At 54.5% G+C, this 25,458-nt stretch overlaps 1 protein-coding gene across 6 annotated transcripts; it reads left to right on the forward strand.

Annotated features, from left to right (window-relative positions):
* Positions 1-1,459: 1,459 nt before the first annotated feature.
* Positions 1,460-25,094, forward strand: C1QTNF1 (C1q and TNF related 1). 6 transcript variants are annotated; one of them, XM_086356453.1, is made up of 4 exons: positions 1,460-1,826; positions 18,537-18,702; positions 22,164-22,303; positions 22,878-25,094. In XM_086356453.1, exons 2-4 carry the CDS (start codon positions 18,554-18,556, stop codon positions 23,426-23,428), a joined length of 840 nt encoding a protein of 279 aa, XP_086212579.1. In that variant the 5' UTR covers positions 1,460-1,826; positions 18,537-18,553; the 3' UTR covers positions 23,429-25,094. The 6 variants fall into 6 exon arrangements, with proteins under 6 accessions (XP_086212579.1, XP_086212578.1, XP_086212581.1 ...); XM_086356452.1 differs by having other exon boundaries at positions 18,540-18,702; XM_086356455.1 differs by lacking the exon at positions 1,460-1,826 and adding an exon at positions 3,122-3,255 and having other exon boundaries at positions 18,540-18,702.
* The last annotated feature ends 364 nt before the right edge of the window (positions 25,095-25,458 follow it).

Below are 25,458 nucleotides of genomic sequence, written 5' to 3' on the forward strand. Positions count from 1 at the left end.
GAAGTGTCCTCGGGTTATGCACGGAACGAAGACGAGCTTATCTCTGGGTTTTCCTGTGTGGATAAGCTACCAGGGATGTAGGGTTTGCCAAGTCTCAGACACATGCCAAAGATCGTGAGCAGTTCTGAGTCTTCTAACGCCAGCTGAAATAAAACCATATCTCCAGGGGAAAAGCATTTACTTAATCTTTCCATGGTGTCCTTGAAGTTCTCTAGGGCTACGGAGGATCAGGGCCACTCGTGACTTTGCTCCCACAGAAGCGAGTTGATGGCCAGGGTCTCTCCACTACCCAGAGCCCCTCTTTCTTCTTCCATCACCACCATTCTCAGCTCGCCCTGGTGAGAAGGTGTGCCGAGTGCGTCAGAAACGCACTCCCCTCCTCCTCTCGTTCAATGTCTTAGCCTTCCAGGCAAACACGTGGAACACAGAGGTGGAGAAGTCTCTCTGCTTTGCCCTGAGCACTCCAATCCATCATCCTTGCCTCTACATCTCCTGTCTGAGTAGAGCCAGTGGGAGAGGTCCTGGGAGGAGTGACCACAAAACAAAAAGTGCAGGGAGGACATCCAGACAGATTGGAGAGACCGTGGGAGATGGGGAGAAATCCCTCCCCCCAAAATTTTATCGCCACAACAGAGTTGTGTTTCTCAAGACAGATCGTTCTACTTCTCTTGATATGATAAGACGCTAGAACTACCTGGTCTGACTCAGACTTTGGGGATGGAGACCAGCTTGACCAGGGGCAGCTCTTGAGAAGCCCAGGGCAGTTATCAGGATGCAGGGAAGGAGTTGGGGGGCAAAGGATGTTGTTGCAAAAGAACTTTTGTATAAGATGGAGAAAATGTCTGTTTTTCATATCAAGGAATGAAAGGCCCGATAGAGACTGAGAAACGCTGACGTCCCTGCTGGCCCCACCCTGGCTCACATGTCACCCAGAAAGTCTGCACCCCCAGCCAGGGTTCTTAACCTTTGGATCAGAGCCTCCTCGAAGAATCTGATCAAAGCATTAGACCGTCAGCGTCCAATAACACCCGTGTGTGCACACACACAGGCACACGTGCAATTTTGCATTCTGTTTGGGCGTTCACAGATTCCCTCAAACCTGTCCAAGGCCCCTGGCACCCCAGCTGGATGTCTCAGGTCTGCCACCATCTGGGAACCGATGGGGGTGGGGTGGCTGCAAGTGCCCCTTGAGAGCCTTGGAGCCTAGCCCCCTGCTGCCCAGCAACTCTGGGAGTTCCCAACTCTCCTTGTCCTTGGACGCCTGGCCCCCCCACACCAGGAGGGACTTCCAGACCCTCAGAACCCCACCCCCAGTGGCCAGTCCCCAGCCTGCTGGCTCCTAGGGTTGCCAGGAGGAGGGCGGCGCGGGCGCTCCCCCCCGGGCACACACACAGTTAATCCTCGGCGGCTGCTGTTTGGATAAAATGCGCTGGGAGCGTTCGAGGCTCCGCGGCCGCTCACATCTGGCCGGGATTTGCTCCTTACACGTCTGTCCCGCTTTCTTCGGCTCTTCCTCTACTTTCGAGAAACCGCGTTTCCGCTTCTGGCCAAAGAAACCTCCGAGTCCAGGCGATCCAGGTGCCGGGAAGGGGTCGGCTGTTGCCTGCACCACCTCCCCTCCCACCCACCCCCTCCCCCGCAAACTTTCGGGGCCCTCTGTTCCGGAGGACTTTTTTTTTTTTTCTTTCCTGCTTGCTCTCTCCTTCGACAAGTCTGGTCTTCCCTCGACCTGGCCGGGAGGAGGCTCCGCCGCTGGGAGATGCTGTAAGAGAGGCCGCGGGGAGAACGCGGGCGGCCAGCTCGCTCCCGGACGCCGGTGGTTGGCGGTAGGTGGCCTGGTGGGCGGGGTGTTTGTGCGGGGCGAGGGTAGGGGGGCCCGGAGCTCCTTTTTCTGTCTTCAGCATACTCAGAGAATCGGTACCTTGACTGGGGCGGGCAGCGGACGAGGAGCATAGTGGGAGGGGTCGGGGGCACTTGCTGCCAAGGGGCAGAGAGACCAGTTGCGGGAAGGGTCCGGTGCGGGTTCCTGCTGCTGCCTGCCTTGGTGGAGATGCCACGGAGAGCCGTGGCGTGGTCTCCATCTGTGACCAGGAAGCAGGAGGCTCCGTGGCAGATGCTGTTGGGAATGACTGGTTCTGTTTGTTTGTTTTAGTCCCTAAGTGGTGCCTGACTCTTTGCGACCCCATGGACTGTAGCCCGCTAAGCTCCTCTGTCCATGGGATTTCCCAGGCAAAAATACTGGAGTGGGTTGCCATTTCCTCCTCCGGGGGATCTTCGCCACCGACGGATCGAACCGCGTGGTCTTGCATTGGCAGGCGGATTCTTTACCACTGAGCCACCTGGGAAGCCCCTGGGAATGGTTGGACCTCCCTTGATTTTTGTGGCGTGTTTACATTGCTTCATTCTTCTCCGGGTGTGAAAAGGAAAGGAATGATACCCAAGTTGCCCCTCTATCCCTGGTGGGGAGCTCCTGCCCCAGTATCTCCTGCCCCAATATCTCCTGGATCATGTGAGATCCAGCCTTGCCTGTGGGCAACTTGGACCCCACACAGAACAGGGAATGCTGACTTTGGCCCCTGCATCTAATGGCTTTGGTGTTCCTGGAGGGGATCCAGTCTGGACAGGAAAAAATGGTGTCCCTTTCCCGGGGACCCTCTGGTCTGCCGGCATCACGAAGGTGGCCCTGGTTGGGGCTGGAGTCGCTGAGCTGCCCTTAAGCCTCTGGATGGCACATGCCTCTCGGTGCAGCACGAAATGCCAGGCATCTCCATAGCACAGGTGTGAGCCCACCTGTCCAGGGCACACATGTCATGTGAGTCTGGGCCTCGCCGTGCACAGCTGCTGTGTCTCCCGTGGGACCCCAGCGTGCTTCAGGCTGACCCACTCGGGGGGGCGGCCCACCCTGTGACTTGTTCCTGTCTCTTCTCTCTTTCACTTGGTTTCTAAGAACGGAGGCAGTTTGGCACACTAGGAGTTTCCTCCTCCCAAGCTTTGAAAATGGGGAGTGTCCTGAGAAACTGAGTTTTCTCAACCGCCAGCTACATCCTGGGTCCCCGGGGGGAGGATGTGAGGTCCTCAGAGGCTGCTGGGCCTTTGCTTTTTATAGTTCAGGGAAGCACGCGGACAGCCCCACGTGCAAGGTCACACATAGAGGCACTTGACTGTGTGTGCTGCCGGGAGAGGCCGGGCAAGAAGTACATGCTCCACAAGGCCTGCTCACTGTCCCTGCTGACCAGAGAGGCCGGAAACACACAGGTGAAGGGGAGATGGGGACTGAAACACACAGGTGAAGGGGAGATGGGGGACCAGAGGGTTGAGCTGTCCTCTCCCGCCCTCCTTCTCCACTCTCCTTCTTAACCTGAGCGTAAGAGGAGCTTAGGGATGACCCAACAATAGTAGTAGCAATATAAATGATGACAGTACACGTGCGTGTGTGTATCTGTGTGATTCCCACACAGTAAGCAATGAGCAAATGCTGATTCTCAACAATTCTACCAATGGCACTGTCATCCCTGATAAGCTCAGAGAGACTGTGGCTTGCCCAGAGGCAGTAGGTGGAGGACCCGAGGCCTGCATCTCTGTGCCCAGAAGGGATGTGACTTGCTCAAGGATGTGCAGCTTTCCAAACGGAGGCTGGAAAACCCAAGCTTCTCAAGTTTGCAGATTTCTACTTCCCAGCTGCCCAAAGAGAAAGTTCCTTGGGGCCAAGACAGCCAGGTTCTGCTTCCCAGGGACCCTGGCCCTCTCTTCTGGCTCTCTCTCCCCCTTCCTTCTCTCATCTTGAGTCTCTTGGGATGCCAAAGTGAGCAGCGGGTCAGGAAGACAGAGAAATGCAGGTGCCAGAGGCCTTGGATGGTCCATCTTTCAGCCAGAGGACACCGCTGCCTGTCTGGGGCAGGTGCAGCCAGCCAGCGAGGGGCATGCTCGCAGGTGGGAGCTGAGAAAGCCGACATGGCCTCGGGAAGCCTGCAGGCAACTCCCGCCTCATTCCTGGGACGTAACCTCCCTATTCAGGGCAACCAGCGCAGCATAATTCTTTTGGAACATGCTTCTTTCTCTTGTTCTTCCTGGTGCCTCGCTCCCTTCCCTCCACCCACCCCCCCTTCCCAGCTGTAATTAGCATGACTCATAAACCAAATATTCTGGCATTGAACTTTACCCATCAAAACAAAGATGAAAAGAATTTCATAGATACAGTCATGCTGCTGGGCGCCCTCACTGGACGTGAGCTTGTCTTTGGGTTTTTGTCTTCAGGGGCCGGACCCTTGTGTGGGTCCCTGTTCCCGGAGTTGGGGGTGGCTGAGGCTCCAGGATCATAGGCGAGAGGTGGTAGTTTGCAAAGTAGAGGAAGAATAGAAAGTTTCCCTTCTGTTATGGTCCCCACACTCTGCTGACAACTTAAGGTAACTCTGCCTGCTCACCTACTAGAGAGAGAAATGGCCGTTTTGGAAGCAGCCTTGTCCCCCCGCTCTGAGAGCCCAGCAACCTTCAGTGGGGCCGATGGCATCCCAGGACACTTCATCTTGGTGGTGTAACTACCACGTGTGCTAAGGCTAATTATTTTCTTCCTGTTTTTACCTGCTGAAATCTGCCTTCTCATAAAGTCAAATGAGACAGGGCAGCTTCCTGGATGGGACTCTTGACATCTCCTTGAACTGACCTCTCCCACAATGCGAGGGACCACCTGCTCACAGTGAGAAGGATTTGGAAAAGGACCATCAGAGCCTGACCAGGTGCTTCCTTCTGTGCTCTCGGGGCAGCCCAGGGAGCCGGTCCCCTGGGTCCCAGGATTTGGGATCCCTGGGGCGCCGCCTGGGCATCCCCGGCCTGGCAGGACCAGTTCTGTGCTTAACTACAGACATGCAGAAGTGGGCACGCTGGCTCTTCCCTTCCTCCCCAAGCCCGTGGTGAAACTTTTGCCACTGCGGCCTGTGACCTCTGACCTTTGTCTTCCTGCCTCTTGGAGAGCGGCTTGGTGCCATGAGCAGGCATGGGAGCTCTTGAGACCTTTGGGGGCATCTTTATCTCTGAGTCCTCATCAAGGTTGCAACCGAGCAGTGCCTGAGCAGTTGGAGGCAGAAGCAACTCCCAGACCCTGTGAAGCCACTCATCCTTCCCATGCTTGCTTCCCAGGACTGAGCTCAAAGCGGAATGGGTGTGGGAGGCCCCCCACTGCCCACCCAGCTGTCCCTGGCCTGCCCAGAGGCCTTTGGAGTGAACCCCTCTCCAGCTGTGGACGGCACAAGCATAGTCCTGTCCTGGCTTCCTGTCTCATTCAGGATGGCCATCAGGAGAGCTTTGGGCCTGCCTGCTCCTCCGTGTCTGACCACTTCCCTGCCTGACCATCTCCTTGGCTCGTTTGAAATTTTCTTGAAATGAGATGGAGCAGAGCAGGAGACCGTGGGCAGGGATGCGGGATGGGAAGGAGGCAGACAGGCGGGGTGGGCCGTGGGGGGTGTGGGGAGCCTGTGGACCCCAGGTTCATGGCGTCTTGTGCTGTGTCAGATGTTGCTGTTGGCCACTGGTGGATCCCCACTTGGGGGAAGTCCCCAAACCCTTTGCCTCCCTTGCACCCCCTCCCAAGTGGGGACATCTGGTTACCAGCCGTCCTCTGCCCTGGGGACTAGCAGAGGAAAAGGACCTCGCCTGGGAAGGCTGCCAGCCCTGGTGGTGCTGCGGGCGGGTGCAGGCCAGACGTTGGTTGGGCTGGGCTCTGCCCCTCTGCCTGCAGGTTCTGAGGCTGGTGGTCAGGGTGGGTGACTGGGGTGTGCTCGGAAACACTTGGGCTCTTTCTGCTTGTGAAGAGTCTGAAGTGAGTTCTGGTGAGAGATGGGTGGATCTGGGTGGGGTTCAGAGTAGCCCTGGCTCTCAGATTTTCCAGCATTCAGGACATCTATCCCCCACCTTCCACTTCTCCCCACCGCCTTTTTTTTTTTTTGGCTGCACAGTGTATCATGCAGTATCTTAGTTCCTTGGCCAGGGATCAAACCCATGCCCTCTGCAAAGGAAGAGCAGAGTCTTAACCACTGGACCACCGGGGAAGTTCCCTTCCTCCCTCGGTTTAAGATACAGTTATGAGAACAAGGGGCTTCCCTGGTGGCTCACGTGGTAGAATCTGCCTGCAATGTGGGAGACCTGGGTTGGGAAGATCCCCTGGAGAAGGATCTGGCTACCCACTCCAGTCTTCTTGCCTGGAGAATCCCATGGACAGAGGAGCCTGGTGGGCTACAGTCCATGGGGTTGCAAACAGTCAGACATGACTAAGCAACTCACACTTTCACACGAGAATAAGACCCATGGTACTGTAATCTGTGTAGACCTATGAGAAAGAGACCCTGAGAATATCCCATGGAACAAGCAGACCCAGGCCTGGGAAGCTGGGGAGCTGTGCTAGAGTTCAATGCCTGCCGTTTCCACTTTGTTGCCTTCTGATACTGTATTCTTCTCCCGGTTCCCTCTCTGCAGGGACCTCTCCTCTGGGGCCCCCACACCTGACCCCAGGCAACCTCTGAGGGATAGGCAGACACAGGGCACACTCAGTGCATCCACAGTGTCGATTATTATTATTATCTTTTGGCTGCTCCATGCAGCACGCAGGATCCTAGCTCCCTGACTAGGGATTGAACCTGCACCCCCGGCATTAGCAGCACAGAGTCTTAGCCACTGGACTGCCAGGGCAGTCCCCCAAAGTCAATTCTCTACACCATTCCCCTCTGCGAGCTGCACTCAGCCTCAGACCCCTTTGCTTCTGAGCATCAGAGGGCATGGGACGTTCACCATCCCTGTGAATTGTGGGCTTCCCTCTTCCCTCCCCTCCAGACCTCACCCATGCACCATTTGCTCTCTACCCTGCAAGAGCAGTGCCCTCAACATGTACATTCAATGGGCCATAGCCCCCATGCCCTTCCATTCTGAGGTGTGAGGGGGGCTCCTGGTGATTCTGTGCCTAAACCCAAAGGAGTTCAGCTCCAGCAGTGGGTGTTAAGATACGACCCCAAGAGATCTTAGCACATCACTTTGATGAGACGGTTATCAGGGATGCCCCAGTGCCCTGCATGGTGCTGGGCCTGGGACAGGCCCTCAGCAATCTGCTGGAGGGATGGACACGAGGGTTCAGCTGGGAGATAATTTCTGCAGGGCCCGGGGCTGCTGCTGCTGTTCCCACGGTAACCGAGTGAGCTAAGCAAGTGAATGCCTGCCCAGAAGGTGGGGGCCCCCCCGCTGGACCGTGGTTTGGTAGAACCAGCCCATCCTACCTGGCTTCTTCCTGGAGGCCCCCTTGAGGCGCAGCAGCAGGAGCTCTGCTGTCAGGCACACCTGGGTCTCACCTGAGCTCTAGCACCTGCCACAGCAGGGCCTGAGCGGTGACTCCCTGACTCTGAGCCCATTTGTTCCTTGGAGAAATCGAAGTGGCTGTAGGGGTCAAGTGCAGTAGCCTCCGTAAGGTATGTGCCCAGAGCCCAGCACGCAGCAGGTGGTTAACCAGTGGTCACGGTAGAGCTTTGTTAGAAGCAATCTCTGGTAATGGACAGGGCTGCTCACGGGCCCATTAACGCGCCTGACCATGCCTGACAATGGGCTCATGGGTTTTTCTCCATTTCCTCCTGTTTGATGGCTGCAGGCAGCTTCCTTCAGTAGCGAGTCACCAGTGATTGGTGTGTGAAAGGCAGAACAAATCCCCTGCTTCTAGAGAACGTGTTCTCTCCGGCTGGCCTGATTCTAGCCCCGCTCCGGCACATTCTCCCGCATAACCAGTACCCACGGTAACTCCAGGGTTCTGCTGCCTGATCGGAGCACTGTGTCTTCTTCTTTTTCCATCACATTGCTAGAACCCAGCCCTCTTCCCAGTGCTCAGCAGACACTCAACACACACTTACGAAAGAACGTGGGACTTTAACACGAGGACAATTTATATTCCACACAGTCTGGCTTGAGCCCCAAACTCGCCACAGTGTCCCCAAGCCCCTCCCCCGTTCTCCTCTCCCTTGAATAGACTCAAATTCCTCAGAATAAACAAAATGCTCTCTCAATCCCCAGAGTGGGGCTTATTTGTCATTTTTCTAAGTGGAAAATAATGTGTACTTAATGTGAAAAAATATGTGACTATTATAGGGGAAAACCCCAGAGATACTAAAATAAGAAAATGGCAAACATCCATATTTTCATCACTCGGAGATAATTGCTGTCAGCAGCCAGGTGGGTGGCCTTTGGGTCTCTGCAGTTACTGTATGTGCGTGTGTGGATGTGTTCTTATGTACATTTGTTTTCAACCTGCATTTTAAACTCATCAGCATTTTATGAACATTTTTCATGCCCGTAAATACTCATCTGTTGACAGAGGTCAGTCCTTAGTGCTGCTGGCTGAGGTTGCCCACCTCCCAGCATCATTTATTTGTTTATTTGCTGCTAAGTCACTTCAGTCGTGTCCAACTCTGTGCGACCCCATAGATGGCAGCCCACCAGGCTCCGCCGTCCCTGGGATTCTCTAGGCAAGAACACTGGAGTGTGTTGCCATTGCCTTCTCCGATTTGTTTATTTAAATGCCTTTAAATGGAGCATGTGTTTCCTTGTTGTTGCAGTCTCCACCCCTCCCTATGACAGTACAGCCCAGACCACGGCCAATGGCTAAAGGCGCTTGAGTTTGTCGCCCTGAGCAACCACCTCGTTTTTAGCTTTCCATTGTGTGGATGTACCGTCATTTGATTAGACAGCTTTTGCAGGATCTCGGAGGTGGTTTGTAACTTTGGTTGATGGAGGCAGTGGGTTGCAACTCTTATTTTTCTTTTAAATTTTTTTCTTTTTGGATCTTCGTTGCTGCTCGTGGGCTTTCCCTAGCTGTGGTGAGTGGGGGCTGCTCTTCGTTGAGGTACAGGGGCTTCTCCTCATGGTGGCTCCTCTCGCGGTGCACGGGCTCTAGGAACGCGGCTTCAGTGGCTGCAGCACCCGGGTGCACAGGCTTAGTTGCCCCATGGCATGTGGGGTCTTCCTGGACCAGAGACGGAACCTTTGTCTCCTGCACTGGCAGGTGGATTCTTGACTGCTGGACCACCGGGGAAGCCCGTAACTTTTTTTTTGAAGTAGAAGGCTTTGAGTGCTGATAAGAGGAGCATTTGAGGCAAAGACGGCTACCTGGTCACACCAGGATTCCGCATTCTGATGACACATAATAGTGTGTCCTTGGTCACTCTCCCCACTTCCCTTCTCCCCCTACTGCAGACCACCCACATTCCAAATTAGAGACAGAGCTGAACACACTGGCTTGAGTCCTCTTTGGACGATGGCTCTGCTACTTGAGAAGGCCTGAAAGGGAGTGCGGAATTCAGTCAGTACTGAAAGTCAGACCCCAGACCCTGGAGATGCTTGTGAAAAACGCATCACCTGTGTGTGAGGACCTCCTGGCCTGTGAGGGGACCAGACAAGAAAGCCGCTCTGTGCCAGATGCTGGGGGAGGAAACTTCCTGGAAGAGGTGGCATCAGGCTGGGGTCTGAAGGACACGGCAACGGGGAAGGTGGCAGGAGAAAGATATGGAGGATGAGACCGTGGTGTGACTTCTGTTGGGACTTCCAGTGGCTCTAGGTGGCTGGCGTGAAGGATACAGGTGCAGGGGTGGGGATGAGGGGCCAGAGATGAGACGGGAGATAGATGGTGAAGTTTAAACATTTCCTGTACTTTCGTGGGAAGCCTTTGGGGCCAAGGGTGGCATTCAGATGTGCAGGTTTGAAAGTGGCCTCTGGCAAGCAGTTTGGAAGGCAGAGGAGAGACGAGACAAATGCAGGGCTGAGAGAAAAGCGGTGATGGCAGCCTAGACGGGGAGAGAAGACCTTCAGGAGGCCTGGTGATGGTGCGGGAGAAGCAGGGGTCCAGGGGTCTCCCAGGTGCCAGCCTGCGGCCCCTGTGTGAACAGCTGTACGTGCAGGAGTAGGAGCAGGGCTGTTGGGGGCTGAGAGAGAAGACAGAAAGCTAACAAGGGGCTCGAGCATCTTACGACAGACTGAGGAGACCTGGTCTGAAGACAGCTGGACACCTGGGTCCGGACCAGCGCTGTCCAATAGGACTTTGCAACCATGGACGTGTCCTCCCAGCTGTGCTGTCCAGGAGGGGAGCCACTTAAGATGTGCTTGAGTGACGGAGAACGGAAATTTTCACTTTGTTTAGCTGTCATTAATGTATCTGGCTCCAGGGGCCAGACACTACTGTTGTGGAGAGCACAGGCCCAGAGCTTGGTGGTCAGGGACGCCTGCTGGGGACAAGGATCGAGGACCCATCTGCTGAAGCCATCATACAGGAAAAGACGGGCAGAAAGCGTTTGGAGTGAGAGGGGCTGAGAGCTGAGGATACAGCCTGGAAAACACCTGTCTCTAAAGGGGAGGTTGCGCAGGGTAATCACTGGGAGACAGGGTGGGCCGGAGCAGGGGCGGAGAGGCGGATGGTCATCTCCGGCAGGCGCTCTGCAGCGCACACGAGAGCCAGAGCCGTCTGGGCTGGATCGGGAGGTGGCGGGACTGTTGGATGCTGAGCTAAATTACACTCTTGACTTAGAAGCCACTAGATGTGGGACAACGTTCTACCTTTTGCCAAACTCCCCCCGCCCTGCCCCGTCCCTGGAGATGGCTGTAAAACACGGCAGTGATTTTCAGGTCCCAGAAAATTGAAAACGGTTGTGCTGCTTGTAAAAGGGATAGTGCGGTGGCCGTGGAATTCCCAGCTACTTCCCACCCTCCGTCTTGGGGGCGGTCAGCCCTCTGAGGGTGTCACCACTGCTGGGCAGTGGGCCAGGGGCCAGGCCACCTGCGGCGTGGGCTCCGGCGAGCACGAGCTGTCAGTGGCTCTTCTCTCTCGCACGGTTCTCAAAGCGGGGGCAAGCCTGCCGCCCGAGGCCTCACAGCTGGGAGGTGATCTAAGGACAGGGCTCTAGTCAAGGAAATCTTTGTTTGCACTGGGGAGGCTGGGCTGGCCAGGTGCCCCCGAAGGCCCGCCGCCCGCGGCCCACGTGGTCTCCTTGTTTGCAGGGCCTGGGCAGAGATTTAGGCAGTGTCTGCTCTCAGCTCCAGGTGAGCCCTTTCTGGTCTAGGCACAGAGAGTTGCCCCAGGAGAGGATGGAGATGTTTCAGGATGGGGAGGAGGCCTGGCCCGTCTTACCTTGGCTGTTTGGTCCCAAGTCAGCACAAAGGAAGCCCTCGCTTATTCATCAGCAAGTAGCCCTGGAAGACTTCATTGCCATCCCTGGCCTTGGGCTTTGGAGGGAACAAATAAACCCCCAAACCTTAAGAAAATAAACCCTCTTCCTCTAAACCAGAGAACAGCTTCTTGGAAAAAGGAGAAGAAAGAGATTCAGCGAGGGAGATGGGCACCAGGACGCCTTCATCTTTTGGGAAAGGCTCAGCTTACCCCCAGTTGACCGGCGCATGCGTGCGTGCTCAGTCGCATCTGGCTTTTTTCTACCCCATGGACTGTAGCCCGCCAGCCTCTTCTGTCCATGGGATTCTCCAGGCAAGAATACTGAGTGGGTCAAAGCCGGTGCTCTGGGACAACCCAGAAGGATGGGGTAGGGAAGGAGGTGGGTGGGGGGTTCAGGATGGGGAGACACATGTACACATGTGGCTGATTCATGTCGATGTATGGCAAAAACCACCACGAGATTGTAAAGTAATTAGCCTCCAATTAAATAAATAAGTAATTTTTTTTTTTAAAGGGAGACACACACACACACACAAAGAATACTGAGTACATTGCCATGCCCTCCTCTGGGTTATTTTCCTAACCCAGGGATTGAACCCGTGTCTCCTGCATCTCCTGCTTTGCAGGCTAATTCTTTACCTGACTGGAGTTTCTTTAATAAAGGATCCCCATCCCCCACCGCTGCTTCCTCTAGCGTGTTGGGAGGAAGCCAGAGAGGGCCCAAGACCAGCTGGGGCTGCCCCATTACAAAAGGGAAAATTAGATATGAATTGAGTTCCTGGGTTTGGTGAGCAAACGTCATTTATCAAGTGGACGTCACTCTGCCTCCCTCCTGCCCATCACTGGAGGAGCCTGGTAAGTGGAAAATGAGTGTGATGAATGGCTTCTGGGGAAGGAAAGCAGATGCCACGTGTTAGACAATCCTGATGGTCATCAGGGCCAGAGGGACACCCCAATATGGGGCTTTCTTCTTTCTGGGCACCCCAGGATCTGAGTCCAGGGGACCTCTTGCAGCAGCTGGAGAGCTCTGAGCATCTCAAGTGGAGAATTTCCGCCAGATGTCGAAGCAGAGAGGCAGCTCCAGGGCTTCCTTTCTGGTGGAGAGATCATCAGGGAGGGGAGAGGGGGGCAGGAGCAGATGTGCCGCTTGCTGAGCTGAGGGATGGATGATGCTGAGTTGAGACAGGCTCTGATTGGATGCTGAGTCAAGTCGCCTTCTTACCTAGAAGACATTAGGTGTGGGAAGACATCCTATCTTAGGCCCAGCTTTCTTGGGAGATGAGTGTGAAATTTGGGGATTGATGTCCAGGCCCTAGAAAAGCCAGACGAAGATATTTGTCTTGGGGGTAAATTGAGGTCTGGGGCCCGGCCAGAGCTCCTGGAAAGCGTCAGCTGGTACAGAGGAGCAGAGTCCTTCAGGAGATATTAAGGAGGGTTGGTGACTGATTCAGTGTGGCGGGCATGTGAGAGGAAGGCATCTAAATGACTCCCAGATTTCTGGCCCACTGTTTGCTCATGCTTCCTACTCCCCCACCCCCCAACTTCATGTTAATAGGACTGAGCTGCCCAGTGGAGCTTTCTACGGTGATTGAAATGTTCTGTTCTCTGCCCTCCAGTATGGTAGCTCCCAGCTCCCTGTAGCCATTGAGACCCTGGAATGCGCCTAGTGTGACTGGGAACAGAATTTAGAATGATCTTTCCTTTATTTTATCTTTTTGGCCGTGCCATGCAGCATGCGGGGTCTTAGTTCCCCAAGCAGATATCAAATCCGTGCCCCCTGCTATGGAAGTGTGGAGTCTTCACCACTGGACCGCCAGGGAAGTCCTTAGAATGTTCTTTAATTTTAATTGGTTTAAAATGAAATAGCCACAGGTGGCTGGTGGCTACTGCAGGGCACAGCACAGGCCTAGAATGTCTCTCTCCTTTTTTTTTTTGTAGATGAATATCTTTTTTAAATTTCTAGTTTGTTTCGTTTTGGCTGTGCTGGCTCTTTGTCGCTGAGTGGGCTTTTCTCTAGTTGCGGAGAATGGCGGCTAGTCTCTAGTTGTGGCGCGTGGGCTTCTCATTGCCTGGCCCCTGTTGTAGCGGAGCACCGGCTCTAGGGCCCGCGGGCTTCAGTAGCTGTGGCTCCCAGGCTCTAGAGCACATGGCTCAACAGTTGTGGTGCATGGGCTTCATTGCCCTGCGGCACGGGGGGTCTTCCTGGATCAGGGATTGAACCCGTGTTTCCTACATTGGCAGGCGGATTCTTTACCACTGAGCCACCCAGGAAGCCTCCAGAATGTCTCGTTTTGAGTCAACATCTGCCGTTTTTGCCTTGGGCTGTCTCCTTCACTGGCTGGTAATCGCCTTGAGGTTATGGGGTGTTTATAATCTGCAGTGGCATCCCTGCCTCCCAAGCTCTTGCCTGATGCTGTGCGCATCACCGGCATCCAGGAAACCATGGCTGTGTTCAGTTTTCTGCTGAGAGGCAATTCCTGAGCTACACAGGCCATTTGGACTTGTCTTCTAAATTCCTTCTAATCCAGGGAGATCCCGGGTTTCTCTCCCCTCTCAGAGCAGCTGGTTACCCGATGATGATCAGGGAAGAGGGAAAACCATGGTTATAAAATGCTTTTGTCCAAGGGCACTGAGCTGGGTGTGGCCACAAGGCAAATATGTGTAGCCTGAGGGCTGGGAGTTCACTATCAGAATGCTGGCTGACACCCTGGAAGTGGGCGGGCCCCCCAAAGTGCTGGGACCGGTTTTTGAACAGATACAAAGAAACTTAGACTTGTATATGAAAATCCTCTCCTTAAAGGATTCACCACACATCCATTCTGGGGCTCTGGAAGATAAAAATAATTAACCAGGAAGTGTTCTCACACTTCCTGTCTTCCTCCAGACCCTGCCATTGACCCAATTCCTCCTTTTCCCCTCCCACCTACTGTTGGAAGAGGGGAGGAGGTTAAGCTGCAGGGTGATGGGGAGGGTTGAGGGAGAGAAGAGGAGCCACAGGTCCTGGAGGGAGTGAGTGGTAGAAAAAGATGTTCATGGAATTGCCATGGAATCTGGCAACTGAGTGTCTTGCAGGGTTTGGGATGGGCAAGTCCAGAACTTGAGTCATGTTGGAATCGACCTCAGACGCCTTGACCGCAAGGCAGCCAGGAGACTGGACCACGCAGGACCTGATTCAGAAGGGTTACACATCCCTGGCCGAGGCGTCCTGGGGGTCGCTTCCCAGACCTGCCTCACTGAGCACAGCACGTTCTCCTGAGTCACCTTTCTGGGCTCCACACCCCCTCTGTTGCAGGGGACTTTGTTTCACTGGAAATCACTAAAGTGGGCCAGAGCCAAGTTTGGTTGGAAGTTGGGCAACACTGTTTTTTTGCCCCAAAGTGATTAAAATGATCATAGTCATGATGCTGACTTTGCTGTGGGACTTGGGGAAATGGTTCTGAAGATAGTTGCGAAGAGGGAAAGGTTTCAATCTGGGTTTGCCTTGGCTCCAAAGAGGAGGTCCTTGAGGAGAACCTCCAGCCTCTGCTGACCTCTCTCAGTCCGCCTGGCGCCTCCGACACTGCCGGGCCATCACGGCTCCACCCCCGCCGATATCACCACCCCTTCACGGGCTGCATCCTGGTCTCCGTCTCTTCTGACCCAGGTACAGAAAAATCCCCTTTCTAGACTTCGAAAGAGACATACCAACGTGCAGAAGGGTGCTTCCATTGGGGGTGGAGGACTGATTCTCAACTGGGAGGATTTCTGCCTTCTGGGGGACACGTGGCAAAGTCTGGAGACGGTTTTCGGCTGTCACAACTGGGGGTAGGGCTATGCTGATGACATCGAGCGGGTGGAGTCTAGGGATGCTGCTAAACATCCTGCAAAGCACAGGACAGCCCCTCCCCCTCCCTCTACCCCACGACAAAGGCTGATCCAGCCCCAGATGTCCTCGGTGCCCAGGCTGAGGGACCCTGGGGGCAAAGGAATCCAAGATAACTCCTTCCTTCCTCTTGCTGTTATTTTCCAACTTTCCCCAAATGAATTGTATATTACTTTGGATTCTGGGGGGAAAAGATGTTTAAAGAAAGGAAAATCTCTTTTCCTTTCAAGTGATGCAAGTTTGGCATTGAAGAGGAAAACGAGAGTAATTATCAAGGCGCCAAGGAAAAACAGAGGAAATACAGAAATAGGGCAATAAACAAATTTGGAGAATTCAATCTGACAAATATTTGTTGAGCGGAGGGTGCTGCAGGATGCTTGGCGGATCCAAGATGAACAAGACCATGTCCCAGGCCCAGAGGAGGTCACGGGTCTGCGGTGCAGAAACTTCCCAGCCAAGAAAAACTCTTTGCAGAATGAGACAATATGAGAAGCACAAACAGCAAAGAGCACGGGGAATTGGTTCCAGTTGAGGATCTGGGGGGCTTTCCTGGTGGCACTAGTGGTAAAGAACCCACCTGCCAATGCAGGAGACATAAGAGACATGGGTTCGACCCCTGGGTCGGGAAAATCCCCTGGAGGAGGGCATGGAAACCCACTTCAATATTCTTGCTTGGAGAATCCCCATGGACAGAGGAGCCTGGGGGGCTACAGTCCATGGGGTCGCACAGAGTCAGACACAACTGAAGTGACTTAGCACACAGGCGTGCACCAGGGTCTGGGAGACCTTCAGGAGGAATATGAAACACCTGGATGGGTCTTGGGTAGGATTTTGATGTGATCGGAAGGCAGCCTGTTGAATTCAAATCCAGCCCCCACGGCTTATAAATTGGACAGCCTTAGGCTAATCAACTTTTCAATGTCATTTTTTCCTCACTGGTGCTTAGTTACTCAGTTGTGTCCGACTCTTGGTGACCCCATGGACTGTAGCCCGCCAGGCTCCTCTGTCCATGGGGATTCTCCAGGATAGAATACTGGAGTGGGTTGCCATACCCTTCTGCAGGGGATCTTCCCAACTCAGGGATTGAACCCAGGTCTCCCGCATTGCAGGCAAATTTTTTACCATGTGAGTCACCAGGGAAGCCCTTCTTCACTGGTAAATTTGGTATAATAATGAATGAATATTGTCTCCTTAAAGGATTCCCTGCAGGTCCATCTGAGGCCTTTGATAGGGTAAAACCTATTAATGAGGAAGTAATCTCAGAAGGAACCCAAACCCACAGGGTTGTATGGATGAATGGAAATGCTCTAGTGATCCCCAGCACCGGGCCTGGGGCAGTTGTCAGTGGAGCACGGGCTCGAAGGCATGTGGGCTTCAGTAGCTGCAGCGTACAGGCTCAGTGTTGTGGTGCACGGGCTTAATTGCCCTGCTGCAAGCGGAATCTTCCCGGGCCAGGGATTGAACCTGTGTCCCCTGCATTGGCAGGTGGAGTCTTCACCACTGGGGCACCAGGAAAGTCCAGGAGAGATTCTTTTAATATGCGTTTTACGAATTACACTTATAAGTACAAACTTTTTTTGTGAAATGGAGGTGAGGTCGTGAACGTTTTGAGTGGGGGCACTGGTTCCAACCAGTTTCTAGGTCATTGGGAAGGTCTCTGGGCCCTGACTCTTGGCAGGTAGAGAATGTGGAGGTGGCGGGCCCAGCTAATCCACTGCAGGGGATGGGGGTATGCAGAGAATTGAAGAGGTGGTGGAAGTGTGGGTTGGGGGCTTGGGGGTGGGGTTCCTGCGGAGGCCAGCCTTCCTGGCTCTGTCTCATGTCTCCGAGGACCCACTGGGAGCCTCAGCTCCCTTGGCTCTGGGTGCTGGTCCTCTGCTTCCCCCAGGTTTTCCTGACCTGGCATGGGGCTCCAGCAGGGCCAGAGCATTCTGTCTTCAGAGCTAAAACAGTGAGCCCACTAACACACAGAAGAAAGAACGAAGCTGAGAGTCAGCACAATGAGAGGGTCGTGCCCTCCGGGGCTGCGAGGTCTCTGAACCAGGGGAGGTGAAGTACGTCCACAGAGGCCCAAGACACGTGAAGGGAGCATTCACCTGGATAGACGATTACCAAGAAAAACAGAACTCGCTCTCAGTATTTTCGTTCCCCTTAGACGTGAAAAGAGGAGTTAAAGAAAAATCAGAAAATCAGACAGGACCTTCTGAGGCTGTTTCCTTGTTTGATGCTTTGTTCGTCCCCCATGAGGCCTGGTTCCCAGCTCCAGCCTGGCTGAGAAGGGGAGTAGGTGTTCTTACTCCCCCAGCTTCAGCCCTTTCGCTGTGCAGTCCAGAGGGTCCAATTTAGTGTCCTCGTCAGCACTTTCCATGTTAAATTGTATGTTTTGGTGAACAAAATGGGTTGGGATTGACCACCGTCTTCCCTTCCATGATGGGAGGTTTTCCAGCCATCAGAAATAGCCGAGGTGCACGTGACTCCTGACTCCACAGGCGTGTAAACCCCATGGCTGGCCCGGGTTAGCCAGGGTGGTAACTGACAGTGAGAAACAGGTGAGATGTTGTGTCTGTTTTAAGCTCAAGCACTGCCCCCTAGTGGGCTCACTGAGAACCACCCCAGTGGTCAGCTCTTTCTAGAAGGACTGTCTCAATCCTGGACGAAGAGGGTCCTGTCCAGAGCTTTTTGGAGAGACATGGAGCTGGCTTCAGTGACAATAAGTGCCCTCTGGGGCTGGGCAGACTCGCCCCCCACCCCCACATCAGATGCTCAAGGACACTTACTGGTGGGCCACCTGGTGGCCAGAGAGCAACTTGACACCTTCCTGCACACCGGCCCCCACGGTGCTGGCTGGGGCAGACTCACTGCACAGTGGACCCCCAAATTCATTCCAGATTTTGCTCATTGTCCTAACACGGTCAAGACACAATCATCTTCAGAGCTCAGGGTTGAGGGGTCTCCTTCCTGGGAGGCATGGGGGTGCTCGGCAGAGCTCAGCGGCCACAGGCAGCCGGGTGCTCCAGGGTGGAATGTGCGAGTCTGTGCATATTAAGTTTGTGAGTGTGCTGAGAGAGTGCATGTTGGGGGTGGGCATGCATGTGTGCCTGAGTGTGCACACATGTGAGTGCATGGGAGTATACACGAGTGTGTTGAGTGTGCAAGTATGAACACAAGAGTATGGATTTGAGTGTGTTTAAGTGTACTGTCTTGAGTGTGTGTGGAGTGTATTTGTGCATGAGTGCGTATTGTCTGTGTGAGAGAGGGTGTGAGTACGTGTGTGTGTGGGCCCGTGTGTATGTGCATGAACATGCACTGGGGTTTGTGTGTGTGTGTGGGAGTGTGTAGCTAGGTATGCGAATGTGTTGAGTGTGTGAGTGTATGATCACCCTCCCAGGAGGAGCGGCAGCGAAGCACCTCCCAGAGTGGTGGCTGGGGCGAACTCCATGGGCTTGTTCTCCCCGTGGGGCTCTTCCAGCCCACATCCTCCGTGTGTCTCCCCAGCAGGGCTCGGCGGGAAGATGGGCTCCCGCGGGCTGAGACTCGCGCTGGCGTGCTGTCTGCTGCTGGCCTTCGCCTGTGGTCTGGTGCTGGGCCGAGTGCCCCATGGGCAGCAGGAACAGCAGGAGCAGGAGGGGACCAGGGAGCCGCCGATGGACCACGCTGAGAGGTGAGGCCATCGGGTGTGGGTGCCGGAGCTCCGGCTCAGTGGTGGGGATAAGGGCCGAGTCCGGGCGCCCCCGAGTGCTGTTGACGGCCAGAGAAGGGGCAGAGGCTGAGGCTGAGGAGCTGGAGGACGGAGGCAGCATTTCTCCATTCAGTGACCCGGGCGTGTTGTCTGCAACTGTGGGTAGTAACCCAGCCTCATTCCAGCCCCAGAGGAATATGGGTCTGCCTGAGGTTCTGCAGTCACATCCTTAAAAAAGAACATGCCACCCCCCGACCCCAGCCTTTGGTTTCTTTGCATTCTCGCCTGTCCTTTGAGAGTATCTATTAGAGCTCTAAGCACCACCTGGAAGTAGAAGGCAGGGACGCTGCTAGACCGAGAGTGCATCTCCACCACCCTGCTGTCTGATCACATTACCAGGTGGGGGACAATGGGTGAAGACTGACACGGGAAGTGGCGGCTTTCCTTGAAAAGTTATGAATTTCTTCCTCATGGCATTGTCTTCATATACCTGATAGCTTAATTGGTAAAGAATCGCCTGCAATGTGGGAGACCTAGGTTCCATCCCTGGGTTGGGAAGATCCCCTGGAGAAGAGAAAGGCTACCCAGTACAGTACTGGCCTGGAGAATTCTGTGGACTGTATAGTCCGTAAAAGAGTCAGACATGACTGAGCGACTGTCACTTCACTTCACTTCATATACATATGCCTTCAGTGATACACAGACTCTAGGATCTTTGGGATATTTTGTAGGGATACATAAAACGCTTAGGATTACTGATGGAAATGTTGTTCATCACACAAGAGGTCCTAGACACCCAGTGCTGGCTTTGAGTTTTATCAGCACTTTTCACTAGTCAACTTTGGGCTGACTTGATACTCAAGGCTTTGGGCTGTCTTGGAATATATTGGAATTGCATAGGTCTGGGGCAAAGGAACATCATTCTTGGGCCTTTCTGCTGGCTCAGACTTACAAAGACTCTGCCTGCAATGCAGGAGACCCAGGTTCCATCCATAGGTTGGGAAGATCCCCTAGAGAAGGGAATGGCCCCCCACTCCAGTATTCTTGCTGTAGAGTTCCATGGACAGAAGCAGACTACAGTCCATGGGGTCGCAGAGTCGGACACGACTGAGTGACTCGCCCTTTCACACACACAACCGCATTCTTGACCTTTGTCTTTTCTTCTCCTCCCCTTCCTCGTCCTCCTTCTTTTCATTTAACGAACATTAATCAAGTGCTGCTACTGAGCTGGTCATCCGACATACACATCGATGACACAGTCTCTGGGCTCCAGGAACTCCAAGGCTGTGGGGGGACAGACACGCACGACCCACTTCAGTGAGGCTGGCTCTGCAGTACAAGTGTGTCCACAAGGTGGATGTGGAGGGTGGGGGAAAGTTAGGTGGAGAAGTGACTGGGTCTTGAAGGTCACTGGGGGAGCATCCCAGGCACAGAAGCAGGGGAAGCTGCCTGGCAGCCAGGGCAACACGTGTGAAGGGCAACCTTTCCAGTGTCTGACTGTGTAAGGCTAGTGGGTCCTTTGAGTAGTGGGAGCCAGTGTTGGAGGGTAGAGGCTGGGAGGATGGGATGAGCCTGGTGGGGAAGGATCTCTCTGGAGCTTCATCTATAGGGGAGTCGTGGAGAGATTTGCATTTCATGGTGTTCTAGAAAGAATTCTGCCCAGGGGAATGAACTGGCAAGAAAGAGATGAATTCCAGGAGAGCATTCAAAATGCCAGTGGTCCCAGAAGTGAGGAGAGCCAAGGGCCCAGGTCCTGGAAGTACTTTGTTGGTGGACTGGGCTGACCCCTCAGGACTGCATGATTCTCCGAATGGAGCAGAGAAGCATCTGTAATGAGGCTGAGGGTCCCATTCTGGTCATGCTGGTCATGCTGCTGCTGCTGCTGGGGACAGGGTTTGGAAAGAGAAGACTCTAGGGACAAGCAGAAGTGAAGGGCTGTCAATTTGGGACACTTCTTATATGTGGGGCTCATGGAATCTTTGTGGAGACTTCTGCTGGGAGGTGGGGGCAGGGTTTCCTCTGAGGGTCTAGGACTTGTTTAGTTGGTAAGTTGTGTCCAACTCTTTTGCGCCCCAACATGGACTGAAGCCCGCCAGGCTCCTCTGTCCATGGGATTTCCCAGGCAAGAATACTGTTTTTTCGGTATTGAATACCATAGGCGTGGGTTGCCATTTCCTACTCCGGGGGATCTTCCCCAGGAGAACCTGAGTCTCCTGCATTGGCAGATGGATTATTTACCACTGAGCCATGAGGGAAGCCCCTAGAGCTTGTAGGTGGCTGAGTTTAGGGCATAGAAATCCTTTTCCTGGATTGTCTGTGATTTGAAAATAGGAGCGGAGTAAAACAAGGGGCTGACCCTTTGATGAGAGGACTGTGCCACCTCCAAGATGGTGCTGTCACAACCGAACAGCTGCAAGCAGAGAGCACGGTGCAGTGCAGTGTGATGCCGGGAGGTGGCAGCGTGGAGCTGCTGCTCCCCGGGATCCTCAGGAGCCCCTTTCCAAATGTCAGGTTGTAAACAGGACCGTAGAGTCTCCAGCTGCTGCAGTTCCCAGGAATCCCACAACGTCTGGCTGAGCCCTCTCATTTGCAAACAAGTCAGCTTAACATAGTGTCTTCCAGAATCCTGGAGGTCAGAGTTCCAAGTTAAGTGAAGTGAAATGAAGTGAAATTTGCTCAGTTGTGTCTGACTCTTTGCGACCCCATGGACTATAGAGTCCATGGAATTCTTCAGGCCAGAATACTGGAGTGGGTAGCCTTTCCCTTCTCCAGGGGATCTTTCCAACTCAGGGGTCGAACCCAGGTCTCCCGCATTGCAGGCAGATTCTGTACAGTCCAAGCCACCAGGGAAGCCCTAGATACGTGAAGGGGATGTTCATTCAAGGGCTGCCATGTCATGTCATCCCGAGACCCCTCCTAGAGGTGCCAGATTTCTCCCATGGAGCCTCCATCTTGCCAGGCCCTCAAATTGTTGCTGTTTTTGTTATCATTATTTCCATGACGGTCACTACAGTTAACGGAGGGCAGGGGCTCTTTCTGAAACTTCACTGAGGCCCTTAGAGTTCACCAAGAGCCAGTGCAGCACATCTGGGAGGAAGATGTGGCTTCCTGGATGGCGCTAACAGTAAAGAATCCGTCTGCCAATGCAGGAGACGCGAGAGACGCAGGTTCAATCCCTGCATCTGGAAGATCCCCTGGAGAAGGAAATGGCAAGCCACTTTAGTATTCTTGCCTGGGGACTTTCACAGACAGAGGAGCCTGGCAGGCTACAGTCCATGGGGTCGCAAAGAGTCGACACGACTGAGCACAGAGCACAGCAAGAATGCAGACATCTGAGTTGAGAGCAGGCGAGTCAGGTAGCCCAGACTCTCTAGCAGAAGACAGAGAAGAGTTCCTGGCTCTGAGAGTTCCTGGCTTTTACAGTGATGTCTTTACTCCCTTAGAGATGAAGAAGAGCATGAAAAATACGGCCCCAGGCAGGACGAGGAAGCCCCTGTTTCTCGGTGCCTCCGCTGCTGTGACCCTGGTACTCCTGTGTACCAGGCCATCCCGGTGCCGCAGATCAACATCACCATCCTGAAAGGTCAGGCACAGAGACCAGCCGAGGGCACCTTCCCCTGGGGAGCAGAGAGGGCGCTGCCCTGTCCTGATCGGACGGCGGGGCAGAAGATAGACTTAGGGAGGAGGAGGGGCAGGGGCAGATGGCTCCCTTGGGGCACTGAGCAGAAGCATGCTGTCATCTGGGGGGAGGAAGGAATTCTGTTTCTGAGGCTCTGGTCCCCTTCCAAGAGGAAAGGTTGGGGACAGGACCACGGGAGAAGAAGCCTCAGGGCAGCTCTGGGTCTCACCCCTCCTGCATTTGCACCGAAAGCCTCAGGGTCACGGTCCTGCGAGCAGCACATCACCTTGCACAGCCCGGCACAACAGAGTCGGGAAGCCAAACGGCCCCGGGTCCTACATCCCCGGGGCCCTGTGTCTGCAGTTCATCTGCTTTGAGAGAGCCATGGGCCTGGCCGCTGCTCCTGTTGCTTTTGGATAAATGCTTTACGTTGCAGGGATTTTCCAGAAGGAAGAAAAAAAAATTTTGATTGCTTCTGGATGAAAAGAGAAGAATCCTTGAGATTGCTTGACACCGTGTGTTTTCCCGTCCTGTTTAGGTGAGAAGGGCGACCGGGGAGACCGGGGCTTGCAAGGCAAATATGGCAAAACAGGGTCCGTGGGTGCCAGGGGCCACACGGGACCTAAAGGGCAGAAAGGGTCCATGGGGGCCCCCGGGGACCGCTGCAAGAACCACTACGCCGCCTTCTCCGTGGGCCGGAAGAAGCCCCTGCACAGCAACGACTACTACCAGACCGTGATCTTCGACACGGAGTTCGTGAACCTCTACAGCCACTTCAACATGTTCACGGGGAAATTCTACTGCTACGTGCCCGGCATCTACTTCTTTAGCCTCAACGTGCACACCTGGAACCAGAAGGAGACGTACCTGCACATCATGAAGAACGCAGAGGAGGTGGTGATCCTGTACGCGCAGGTGAGCGACCGCAGTATCATGCAGAGTCAGAGTCTGATGCTGGAGCTGCGGGACCAGGACGAGGTGTGGGTGCGCCTCTTCAAGGGCGAGCGGGAGAACGCCATCTTCAGCGACGAGTTTGACACCTACATCACCTTCAGCGGCTACCTGGTCAAGCCGGCCAACGAGCCCTAGCCACCTGCCAGCCTCCATCGCCACAGGCTCACCTCCCCTTCTCCCTGTGCCCCGCCCTGCTCCGCTGGATCTTCCCCACCCCACCCCCCACCATCTGGAACCTCCCTCATCCACTCCTGGTCAGCCCCTCCTGCACCCGGGTTTCCCAGGCCCCCCATGCCACCCTGCTTTGGCATTCGACATGACGCCCCTCACGGGAGCGGGAAGCAACGTTGGCTGGGTGGTCCCAAGCCTTGCTGTGTCCGCACGTGCAATCACCAGGTGGGTGTGCTATGGGAGTTCCCCGCTGTGTACATGTCCTTGAGTGAGACCCTCCCCCGATGTGCCCCACGACAACGACGCACCAGGGTGTCCCAGAGCAAGCCACCCTTGCTCCAGTTGCTGGGAATAATAAAGCCAGTTCTAAAGGTTGTGAAAGGAGCAAAGTAAACCATGAAAAGAGAGGGAGGCAGTTGTTATTTTTGTCTTCCGCCGGCCCCGCTGGCTCCCAGGAGGGCCGTCTCTGCTTTAGGCAGCGGAAGGCTCCTGGTAAGACAAGATCTAAAGTGGATGCCGAGAGTATCCACTAGAGAGGAAACTACTGGCTTAATATTTTAGGCCACATACAAACCTTCTTGGGGGACAGCTGGACTGATGTCCACATCCTGTGGACATTCCTGTGGCCTCGCCCAGGGGCTCAGCTGGTCTTTCTGAGCCACAACAGTGAGGGGGTTTGAACTGGGCGGCAAGTGTCAGCTCCTCAGAGGGGCAGCCACGCCCTCGGCTTTGGCCTCTTACTGGGGGAATAGTCTGCTGTTCAGTCTACTAGAAACCGTGGGCTTCTGGCAGCAGGTGGTTCTCTGAGCAGCAAAGGTCAGTACAACCCAGACAAGCCACGCATCCTTGCGTGGCTGTGTTCACCAGCACCCCCCACACCCCACCCTGGCATCCTGGGCAGGGCTTCCACGCCTGCCACCCTGGCACAGGCTTTCTGTCCCTCTTCTCCAATGGGTCAGCTAGGGAAGGCTCAAGGGTCTTTGGTTTTGTAGCAGCTCTCATGGTTGCACAATATTTTCAATAAAACCTGCTCATATACCCTCTCATAATCCTACACCCCAGAGGGTTCAGCATTCAGCCTGCCAGGACCCTCCCGTGGAACCTCTTTGACCATCAGCCTAAGACCATGCAGCGGGGTGCTTTCCTGGGCCCCAGAGCAGGGGAGAGTTCGAAGGGACTGGAAGGCTCCCCACTGCCTGTCTCCAGAGCTCCTGCACAGCTTAGCCTCTGAAAGAGGGTGTGTCCCCACCACCGGTGTCAGAGCCTCTGCTCTGAGCGGGGTGTGGGGGCGCTGCCTGGATTGGTGCTCTAGTTCTTGGCTGACTTTGGCCAGGCAGCCCTCCCCCACTTCCCTACATCAACCCCCAGGGCCGGGGTCACCCTGCCTGCTTGGGCCCTAGGCCCAAAAGGAGGCCTCCTGCTCACGATCTGGTAATGCCCAGTCTTGACCGATCCCTCTGCCCTCGCCGGGCCTGGCTGTGGGGTCTGGGGTCCATACATCCCTCCCTCTGCTGGTCAGACTTTAAAAACTGTTTCTGTTTCTGCTGGTGAGCAGGGTGCCCACCTGCTGCTTTGTGCTGCCTCGGTGCTCTTCCAGAAAACATTAAACTCGGAATTGTGTGTTTCAGCATCACAGCCTCATAATTTTTGGGCCTTGAGACAAATCCTCCTCCTTTCTTTCTTTCTTTTTTTAAAAAATATTTAGTTATTTGGCTGCATCATGTCTTATTTGGACACACGGGACCCTGTGTTGCCACGTACAGACTCTCCAGTTGTAGCACTGGGCCTGGTTGCTCTGCAACATGTGGGGTCCTAGTTCCCTGACCAGCGATGGAACCGACATCCCCTGAATTACAAGGCAGATTCTTAGCCATTGAACCACCAGGGAAGTCCCAAATCCTCCTCTTTTCTATCTCCTCCCTTCCCCCACCGGAACCCCGCCTACTGTCCATTGGTGGCCTGGGAGCCTTTAGCTTGGAACCTGGGAACATGAG

This window comes from Bos grunniens, chromosome 19 (assembly GCF_055505025.1).
Source record: "Bos grunniens cultivar Pamir isolate PY7600 chromosome 19, Bosgru_T2T1.0, whole genome shotgun sequence".
NCBI lineage: Eukaryota > Metazoa > Chordata > Mammalia > Artiodactyla > Bovidae > Bos > Bos grunniens.

What these genes read in the sequence shown, in the direction of transcription:
- C1QTNF1 (XM_086356453.1), top strand. Translation starts at nt 18,554, where the DNA reads ATGGGCTCCCGCGGGCTGAGACTCGCGCTGGCGTGCTGTCTGCTGCTG. An exon ending in CCGATGGACCACGCTGAGAG is followed by an intron (nt 18,703 to 22,163) that starts GTGAGGCCATCG and finishes TTACTCCCTTAG; the next exon opens with AGATGAAGAAGAGCATGAAA. An exon ending in CAACATCACCATCCTGAAAG is followed by an intron (nt 22,304 to 22,877) that starts GTCAGGCACAGA and finishes CGTCCTGTTTAG; the next exon opens with GTGAGAAGGGCGACCGGGGA.